We start from the raw sequence: 10375 nt of genomic DNA on the forward strand, positions 1-10375 counted from the left end.
ATATTTTTGTATTCATTTGAACTCAAATTTCCGAGTTCGAGTACACAGGCAAACGCATAGACTCACAAAATCAGGTACGTCACGGGTCTTTCTATAAAGATATACACAATTGCGCGTGCGTCAATTTGCTAGTTGTTCTTCTTGACTCTCAAAATTCACCCCGCTCTGGTTTGCTTTAGCGAATCTTAATTTTTCAGGTAGAGTATTTCATGTCACTCATACCACACCGTATTTATTATATAGTAACCCTGGAGGACGTTGTCCGGGTAGCGTTACTATATTGTGGCTACAGCTAGCTAATCACCATATTTTACACTGTGCGTGGCCAAGTGGTTTTGCCCAAAAGAAGGCCAGCTGCGTTGTTTCTTAGTCGCCCTAAAAAAATGTGACCCATATAGCTAGATATTAAACGCTGTCTTTATTTGTTTGTGATGACCCTCAGAATGCAGCAAGGCAACTATCCAAGGCCATCTTATGGCGCTCCACCACAGAAGAGGTTCAGGAACGCTAATGGAGGGGCTAACAACAGGGTAAGTTCAGTCTCCCATGGTAATCATGCCAATTGCCCCCAGTTATGCCGTTTGCCACCGGTTAGGATTATAGTTGTGTTACTAGTCATTTACAACCCAGATGAGGTTAATTAATCCATCCTGAATAGTGTCTATTGTGATAAGAGGATTCCAAAACGGTGGTTTTGAGAGTACTGTGTACGTAGTCGTATGGTCTTCTAACCGGTTTCATTCCTAAAGTTGTAGCAGTGCTCTGTGCAGAGGAAGTGGTATGGATCTTTACTAGCCGCCCTTGGCTGGACACAGACACTGGACACTGCTGGAGCAGCAGGGACTGACCAGTGCTCTCTGGTCTCCTAAGACTAAGTGTTTCTGTGGAGATGCAGCCTGCTGTACTGCCCCTCAATCAGGGCCTGAGTTACCCATTGACTACGAGATGCTAAAGCTTATTGTGGGCCGCAGGAATTCCAGATAACCCTGTTACCAAGTGTAGAAGGGCTGCAACTAACAAGGGTAACAGGGCTGGTTGTTTTCTCTGGGGAATATCATGCCCTCTTTATCGCTGTCTTTCTATTCAGTGGGCAGTCAGCCCCCATAACACCATTTTTATTTTCCTGCTGAGCTATTAGCACTAGGGCTCACTGGCAGCTTGGTTCTATGATGCCTTTGTGACAGATATATATTCTGATTGGAACACCTGACTAGAGTACTTGTACTTTCCTTTCAAGGTAAAGCGCATGTGTACGGTGCAGAGTCAGTGACAGCTCAGAGTTCTCTCATGTCACTGACAGGGTCATGGAGGAGAGGCTGAAATGACATTTCTGTCTCTCCATAGAGACAGGAGTGCAGTACATTTACATTTACGTCATTTAGCAGACGCTCTTGTCCAGAGCGACTTTGGGTTCTCCAATGTGTTTCTCTGCTGTGGTCCACCTGAAGCTTTTGCTTAAACCAAACCAATGTTTCTATCCAGAACCCGATCTTAAGCTGCAACCCTCTAGGGGATCCTGACCCACTGTTTGGGGAACAGTGCAGTGGGGTTTGCCCCTCTGCTGCCTCCTCCAGTCTCACTAATGCCTCTCTGTCTCTCTCTCCTTCGGCCTGGTTATCCCAACTGACAGAGAAAGCAGCCTAACTTCTCTGCTGACATAGGTAAGTTCTGCCTCCACACAGCATCACTGCCTCTGATAGGAGGTTGGGAGCTGTGACTTCACATCCTCCTGCCTTTTTGCTGGTGGCTGATTGGGCAGGGGCCAAGTCCAAGCGTGGGCTCTGGGCTGCGTCTGAGATTCACTGCCTCTTAGATAGAGGTTGATGTAAATGCCAGTGAACTTAGTCACTGTCCACAGGCTTAGGCTGTGTGGCTCACAAAGGCCTTTCCCTAGTGTTCATTTCAATGACTTTTTGGGGGGTCTGTCTTTGATACAATGTGCACAAATCTTTTTAGATGCATTAAAAGTAGTTTTATATCATAAAACACTTTGGTCCATGATTTACAGTCTGAACAACTTTAGAAACCACAACGTGAAACCTGTCCTCTCAGAAGAATGTCTAACTCTAGGGAACTCATAGGTGTGCAGGTTCTCTGCAGTCCTGTAGAGCTGTTGCCCCATATTGGTGCAAGTCAAATCAGTAAGGATCCTGTCTGGGTCAGATGTTGTGGGCCTAAATGACTGCCGTGCATCACCCAGTTGGGTGCTACACATTGGTGGTGGATGAGATGGGATACTACATCCCAATGTAATTTAGGGCTATCAGCCCCCGGCACAAAAATGTGGCCTCATAGGCCTATGGTAGTTCAGATGGGCAATGGATGCTGGCAGCGGGATTTTCTTTCAGGGCCTTTGTGGCCCTCAAAGAGTAGGAAGTGTTTCAACTCACTGTCTGCCAATGGGGCTGGGACCTTCTGTGCCCATGCAAGTGTTTCACTGCTTTGATTGGACACAGGTATGGAGGAGTGCCTGATGGGAGTGAGAGAATCCTATAGCCCAGCTCTGACCTGTGTCTAGGTGGGCAGAAGAACTGCAGCCCCCACGGTTTTCAGCAGGCCTCCATACCTCAGATTAGCTTCTCTTCTGTGTAGCGGTCAGTACTATAACCCTGGCACGAAACAGACCCTGGTGAGCCTTCCAGGCAACCTTCTAATGAATCATGATCTTGTGACGGTGGGGCTCGAATTGCACACAGCGAATCAAATGAAGTTATTTTTGGTTACCAGCAACTTTGATAACCAGCCAGAGCAGGAGATTCCAGTACTCCCAACCAATCTGTTTTTAGCAGAACCTAACCAGCGCACAAATGGTAAGGATTCTTACCAGACCTTGAAACAGGACCTCAGAGGCTCAGAAGAGCAGGGGTTGTGTTTCTAACTGTTGTTCAGTAAATGAAGGACCTCTAAACTCCACTACAAGTCTTTTGACTGGGGGTTTGTGTAAGGAATGCAGTGACCTTTTTAAAGCTATACCTTCTTTTGAAGTATACCTGCAGTGTTTCACTTCCTGAAGTATGCAGACGGCTATTGGCTGTCTGCTGGTCAGATGACTGGATGTGTGGACCCTTTGGTCTCACCTGTCCGTGGGCAGGATGGCGATCTCATTATGCAGTCTCTGCCATGTTTGTGCTTTGTGTTGACTTCTGTGCGTTTCCCAGTGTTCACCACCAAGGCGGGAAATGTGCAGACCATCCCCACCTTGACCAAACAGTTGAAGGCCATCACTGGTGAGACTGTCATTGGTGAGTACCTACTCATTGCACCATGGAAGTATCCCTATGCCCCAAAGGGTTCAAGAGATTTAAGTCAAGTCACTCCATTGCACTCTCACTAATATAGGCTTCATGGGGCTCTATGATTGGTTGTTGAGATGTTTCATTGCCCATGGTTGTTAGAGCTGTCACTCATGTTCTGCAGGTCTTCAGTATGTGTGGGAGTACCGCAGCCCCAGTAAGTCAGTCCCGCCCCATTACCAGTGTAAACTCTGCAAGGTGAGCCGTCTGCAGACTGACATGCTGGCTCACATCAAGGGCTGGAAGCACTCCTTCAGATACATGGTGAGGCCGTGTGTGTGTCACTTAACTTTCACCGTAAAAGTCCCTGTAAAAGGCTGTTGGATCTACAGGTCTGTGTTATGATGCTGTGTAACTGTATGGTCTCATCTGTTCTCCAGAAGCAAAATCATCCTGCCAAGATGCCCTTTGAGGAAGATGCTGCCACAAAGGACCATGAAGTGAGGAAGAAGGTGAAAGAAGCAGCAGCAGAGCTGGAGAAGGCAGAGGGCAGGGGACAGCTAAAGGTGAGGAGGAGGAGCAGAAAGCTATGGATGAGGAAAAGAAAACACGGCAGACTATTGAGATGCGTCGGGGGGGAGAAGAAACTATCTGGTGCTGTTGGTTATTGACTTGATTCTGTACGGTGTTTTCAGGTGATTCTGAAGGAGCCCAGTGAGGTCCAAGCGTTTGCAGGACTACGTATGTTTTTCTGTTTATTCTCAAGTTTGTCTGAATCTCATTGTGCTCAGTCTGTTTTTAAATGTACTGTGGTTCTGACATATCTCCCTGTCGTCCCAGGTTCAGCAATCCCCAACATGGGGCCACCAGGAGGGATGGGAGGGCCAGGAGGAATGGGAGTGCCAGGAGGGATGGGAACTAGAGGACCAAAACCAGGTGAGAGCGTGTGTGGGGGAGAAGTGTAAGGTTGCCTCTGAGGTGATAATCTCCCGTGGACAGATTCTGAATGTAGACTGAGATAATCTGCAAGGACTGAATGATGCGTGAGATCCGAGCAGCATTAGTTCTGGTTTTGTTTTTCATCACTGGTTATTTGGCCTTATTGGGTAAAGCCGGTGCTTAACCTGCTTCGCCTCAAGTTAGGGGGGTTTAGTTGAGTTTGTTGCAATTTCAAACAAGTATAAATAATCACGCAGCTGTCCAAATTACTTGAGATTTTACTTCTGGGTTAACAGAGATTGCTGAGGTGATAAGACCTTTGTTGTGTGCTTGACTGGTCTATGTTTGGATGCAGTGTTGTGTAGTAGTCCAAATGCAGTCTTTTGTCTCCCTCTAGGTGGCAGGTTTGCAGAGCCTCTGTTCCCAGGGGAGTTCCCTCTCCAAGGCGGCCTCCTCAACTACCCCATGGGCGGTATGGGGGGCTACTCTGACCCCCTGTCTCGCTCCACACCCTCTACGGCCTTCCAGAAAAGGGACATGAGCTTCCGAGGCTACCCTGACAATACTGGGGGGCAGAGGCTGGGGGGTTCAGCCGATGGCTTTGGGCTGGGAGGGGGAAGGGACGGAGGCTTTGGCCAGGAGGGGCTGTTGGGGGAGAGTCCGGGAAGCCGCTACCTTGATGAGTTCAGTGGGGGACAGATGGGAAGTGGATCAGGCCAAGGATTGATGGGAGCGGTACCTGAAACCAGCAGCCTTCCGTCAACACTGCTCAAATACCTGGTGAGTGGAACTGTGTGTGTGTGTGAAACTATGCTTTCCCATGTTATTTAAACATGCTGTGTGTGTTGATGGTCTGTTTCCTGTGTGTAGGACAATTTCCGGATCGAGAACGAGGGTGATGCTCAGATCGTGCTGAAGGTGACACAGAAGCTGACGGATGTCCTAATGGACTACAGACTTAGGAATGTTTCCTCGGTATGCAGCACACACACACACACACACACACACACCTGTGCTCTGGCAGCTGCAATACCAGTGCAACAAGCAGCTCTCAGGTGCTTCCTGCAACAGGAACTGGTGACGTGAGGATAAATGTCACTTGATTCAGTCCTTTAACCCACTTCCTGTCTGTTGAGTCAGTGATTTATTGCTGTTGATTATGGCAGTACAAGGCAGTGCTCTAGAACCTTATGTGATCTGACAGCACACATTCTTACTGTGGCTAAACCTGTTCCTTGTGTACTCCCATACAGTCGTAAGGTAGATGGTGTGATTCAGGAAACCACAAATAATTCCTCAGTAGTTTGTCCCCTTTGTTCTCCTTGATTCAGTGTATGTGCGTTTGTGTCCAGCAGGGTCCTAGTATGAAGAGCGGTTCGTCGCTGGGCTCCACGAGCTACTCCGATTCCCCCAGAATGTCTAGCGGTAGTGACCGCTTCTCAGGTGGCTTCTCTGGGAACCTCTCCGGTACGCACGGCCCCAGTTGACAAATTAAATACACACACATCCATTCTTTATGGCTGTAGTTCGGTTCAGAAATAATCTACAGTACATCAGTCATCTATTTTATCTCCTCTCTGCAGGCCCTTCCAGATACTCTGATGGTCCATCCAGGTACTACAACTAACTGATCCATCCCCACGTGACACATCCATCTTCCTGGGGTAACCCATCCACCACCTCCGCCTCACCCCCAAGATATACCCTGAGTCCATGGGGTCTGCAGCTGTCTGTCTAGCCACTGAAGAGGATTTTTATTTTATAGTTATAATTTTCCTTCAAAGCAGAAACTCTGATATAATTGTGTACTTATTAGTGCAGACTTTGTTTTAAATAACTTATTTTGACATGAATAGGTTGGACCAAAGTTTGACTTTTAGTTTTCACCATTGTCTGTATTCATGTGATTTTGGCATATTTTTACTGGGATTTCTTGGACAATCTTGTCTGTTAGAAATTAAGTGTTTGATTAAAAACAAGTGTAATGTTTAGGGAAACAGATGTTTTGTGGCAAATGGGTTACTGATGTACTGACTGCTGTTTGAGTTGGGCTTTTCTCCACACCTGGCTTCACCTGCGGAATCGTCTTGAGACCAGCCACCCTGACAGCTGATGAAACCGAGGAGTATTTCTGTCTGTATTAAAGCCCTTTTGTGAGGGATAAACTCATTCTGAGTGGCTGGGCCTGAACGGAATCCCAGGATGTATGGTGCATTTGGAAAGAATTCAGACCCTGACTTTTTCACATTTTCCAGCCGTATTCTAATATGTATTAATCTACACACCTACCCAATAAGTAAAAACAGGTTTTAGAAATGTTTGCAGATGAATTAAACTGAAATATTTGCATAAGTATTCAGACCCTTTACATCAGTACTTTGTTGAAGCACCATTGTCTACAATTACAGCCTCGAGTTGTCTTCTGTATGACGCTACAAGCTGTATTTGGGGAGTTTCGTCTTGTTCTCTGCAGATCCTTTCAAGCTCTGTCAGATTGGATGGGGAGCATCACTGCATAGCTATTTTGGATTCAAGTCTGGGCTCTGGCTGGGCCACTCCAGGACATTGAGACTTGTTCTGAAGCCACTCCTGGGTTGTCTTGGCTGTGTGCTTAGGGTCATTGTCCTGTTGAAAGTGAACCTTCACCCCAGTCTGGAGGTCCTGAGCACTCTGGAGCAGGTTTTCATCAAGGATCTCTCTGTACTTTGCTACGTTTGTCTTTCACTTGGTCCTGACTGGTCTCCCTGCCACTGAAAAACATCCCCACAGCATGATGCTGCCACCATACTTCACCATGGGGATGGTGCCAGGTTTCCTCCAGATGTGACGCTTGGCATTCAGGCCAAAGAGTTCAATCTTGGTTTCATCAGACCAGAGAATCTTGTTCCTCATGGTCAGAGTCCTTTAGCTGCATTTTAGCAAACTCCAAGCAGGCTGCCTTGTGCCTTTACTGAGGAGTGGGTTCCGTCTGGCCTCTACCATAAAGGCCTGATTGGTGGAGTGCTGCCGAGATGGTTGTCCGTCTGGAAGGTTCTCCACAGAGGAACTCTGTCAAAGTGACCATCGGGTTCTTGGTCACCTCCGACCAAGGCCCTTCTCCCCCGACTGCAGCCAGCTCTAGGAAGTCTTGGTGGTTCCAAACTTCTTACTCTGACATGCACTGTCAACTGTGGGACATTATATAGACTGGTATGCCTTTCCAAATCATGTCCAATCAATTTAATTTACCACAGGTGGACTCCAAACATCAAGGTTGATCAATGGAAACAGGATGCACCAGAGCTCAATTTTGAGTCTCATAGCAAAGGGTCTGAATGCTTGTGAATAAGTTATGCTTTTTTATTCGTAATACATTTGCAAACATTTCTAAAAAAAAACTTTTTCGCTTTGTCCATATGGGTTGTGTGTGACGGGCAAAATGTATTTAATCCATTTTAGAGTACTTTCCAAATGCACAGTATGGAGGATGTTGTTCCTTCGATGTAAAACTGGAACTGCATCACCCAAGGGATTCCATGAGTTGCATTTTATCTGATCCAACAAAATAGGGAACTGAAAATAAACTCCAGTGGTGTCATCTATGCTTCTCCAGCTGTGTGAGAAATGTTGCTGGCTCTCAAGTTGACCTTAAATCTACCATAAACGCAGTGAATTGACATACTAGCATAATTAAACAGTTTAGGTGTAGAATGATTTACTGCCATTGGTATTATAGAAATATTAAAGGGTTTCTATACCATGGGAGGTCTTGAAATTAAAGTTAGAATCATTCAATAACAATAGATATTGACTCATATCCAGTTTAGACTTGTCCAAATGTTACTGTTGATGACTGACTGGAGGGTATGGGGTTAACACTTCTCAAAGCCACTACAACTCAAGGATTCTCATTCCAGTGACAGCTCAGTCCTAAAGTGCCATCTTTATGAGTTTTAGGGACAATCTCAGATGACACCCTATCCCCATAGAGTCCACTACTTCCAACCAGATCCCCATGTGGCTCTGGTCAACAGTTGTCCATTATTTCTCAGTTGGTATAGCATGACGCTTGCATCGCTAAGGTTTGGGTTTCATTTCCCACGGGGACCAGTAGAAAATAGTATGAAAATGTATGCACTCACTACTGTAAGTCGCTCTATAAGAGCGTCTGCTAAATGACAAATGTAAATATGAGTAGGTCGTCTTTCCTCACGCATTCCTTTTCAAGATGTCCTCCATCTGCTGGAAGCTGATACAGGTGAGTAGCACTCTGGTCCCCATATATGTCTTGCCATGTCGTTTCTGGGCCTGTGTGGCAAAATCCTCCGTTTTAAACTGAGCCACAGCCTCACCGATGCCATTGCCATCTTGATCACACAGAATGTAGATAAACTGTTCAGTCAGAGGAAGGTCGCAGAAAAAATATTTTATTTCCATTTTCGTCACGTCTGACTGGAGGTTTCGTACATAAACACGTCTGTGCTGTGGGAAACGGTCTCACCCTGGGTCTCCCAATCTGATGTTTCTCCTCGCTCTGACACTGCTGGTGTTGTCTTGGGGTTGCCATGGTGTCACCCAGTTGACCCACGCTCGGTGAAAGAGACTCACAGGATCTGAGCCTCTTCGGTGACCGTGACAGCGACCTGTCCTCAGAGCGCCTCTTGGCCCAGGTCCTGTGTGTTTCTCTGTCAGGCTCATACAAGCTTTGTCTTTGGGTTCTGTATGAGGGCCTTGCCCTTTCCTGGTGCTGCGTTTCCTTGGATTCTAATGAGGGTCCATCTCTCTGGATTGTATACGAGGGTATTTCTCTCTGGGTTGTGGGCCTATACAAGGGGTTTTCCAAGGGGTCATAAGAAGGGTTCTGACACTGCTGGATGGCATAGCTCCACATCTCCTCAGAGGCCCCACGGACCTCCACGCTGATGCGGCCCAGTTGCTGGTGGTTGAAGCTTAGAGCATCACATGCGTCCTGGGCATGCCCAAACTTTACAAGGCAGCCCTGTCTCACACCCAGCTTCACATTAGCTATCACATCCTGGACCAACAGGCCTTTGAAGAAGTGGCAGATCTCCTGGCTGGTGACAGTCTTTGGCAGGCCAAAGAGCCTGACGTAGCCTGGCCTTGGCCTGTAAGCCTCTTCTGGTCTCCTTAGCTCACCCCCAGGCACAGCTGTGTTATCAGCCCTGAGCACAGGACCGACAGCTGGGCTATCGGCCCTGAGCACAGGACCAGGTGCTGCTGTTGCTTTGTTGTGCTCTCCTGGCCGATTAGACTGCAGTCCTTGATAACAGCAACAAGGCCGATCAGTAGGGCTGTGGCAGGGTCGGGCAAGGGCACTGCCGGGGGCAGCAAAGGCTTCTTCTCAGGTAACAGCACTGGAAGGAGCTTCTCCCTCTGTAGTTTGGACTCTATTTTTCGTTGCAGTTCTGCGATGCTACTAATATGTAGGGTCACCGGAGACCCTTTAAGAAGAGTTCCAGAGCGCCTCATTGCGTGCTGGGCATCTCTCTCTGTAGTGAACACAATGAAAACTTCACCAAGGTGTCCTCCTATAATATATACACCACCTTCTGGGATGTATAAATTGGTAAATAATCTGCGTATGTCTTCAGTCCCGGCCTCAATACTCAGACCCTGCAACCGAAGTACTATGGTCATATTTAACTCCTTTTATCTGGCAACCAGAGATCTGGAAACAGATACAAAAAAAAAATCTGTCTTTAACATGAAGCTGAAATCGAGTTATTTAATACATTAAGAACAGCAACAAAAGGATAAACATTTAAATGGGCACATTCATTTTTACTTATATTAGGAACATCCAAATTTCCATAGAAATTAAACACGTTAATTAAGTAACCAACAACACAACTGATGAACGCTGGCACGCGGTACATTATTATGATGAACACCTGGTTGGCTAGCTAGTTAGCCCGGAGGCACAGTTGCTGTGAAATGAGACTAGCTAGCCTGCCCTGTAAGACGAAACATTTAAGAATATTTCAGTTAAAAAGGTAAACAGCTCAACTCCTCAAATTACTTACCAGATGAAAACCATAACAACTCTGGCTCCTCTGTATTTTAGCCTCTATATCGTAATTTTATGTGATGATGATAGGTCAAAACGTTGTCCCTTTACGAGCCCGACCACATTAACTGTGCACGAGCTGCCTTGTGCGCGCATTTTATGGGGAAATAGGGAGGCGCGAGAAAAGTGGCGCGAG

At 46.8% G+C, this 10375-nt stretch overlaps 2 protein-coding genes across 6 annotated transcripts; one reads left to right on the forward strand and one right to left on the reverse strand.

Moving 5' to 3' along the window:
* Window positions 1-77: 77 nt before the first annotated feature.
* On the forward strand, window positions 78-6527 carry LOC106574428 (uncharacterized). 5 transcript variants are annotated; one of them, XM_014150314.2, is made up of 12 exons: window positions 78-197; window positions 443-530; window positions 1631-1661; window positions 3159-3242; window positions 3418-3557; window positions 3674-3799; window positions 3929-3974; window positions 4074-4169; window positions 4570-4952; window positions 5043-5147; window positions 5525-5639; window positions 5756-6527. In XM_014150314.2, the coding sequence occupies exons 2-12, from the start codon at window positions 444-446 to the stop codon at window positions 5797-5799; spliced, it is 1257 nt and encodes a 418-aa protein (XP_014005789.1). In that variant the 5' UTR covers window positions 78-197; window position 443; the 3' UTR covers window positions 5800-6527. The 5 variants fall into 5 exon arrangements, with proteins under 5 accessions (XP_014005789.1, XP_014005815.1, XP_045568875.1 ...); XM_014150340.2 differs by having other exon boundaries at window positions 5525-5615; XM_045712919.1 differs by having other exon boundaries at window positions 5528-5615.
* Window positions 6528-7522: 995 nt separating this feature from the next.
* On the reverse strand, window positions 7523-10342 carry rbm12ba (RNA binding motif protein 12Ba). The gene is given in 4 exon segments (XM_014201948.2): window positions 7523-8547; window positions 8549-9315; window positions 9318-9840; window positions 10196-10342. Coding segments are annotated over 3 exon segments (1446 nt in total). The 5' UTR covers window positions 9810-9840; window positions 10196-10342; the 3' UTR covers window positions 7523-8360.
* Window positions 10343-10375: the final 33 nt, after the last annotated feature.

Source organism: Salmo salar, chromosome ssa02 (assembly GCF_905237065.1).
Source record: "Salmo salar chromosome ssa02, Ssal_v3.1, whole genome shotgun sequence".
Lineage (NCBI taxonomy): Eukaryota > Metazoa > Chordata > Actinopteri > Salmoniformes > Salmonidae > Salmo > Salmo salar.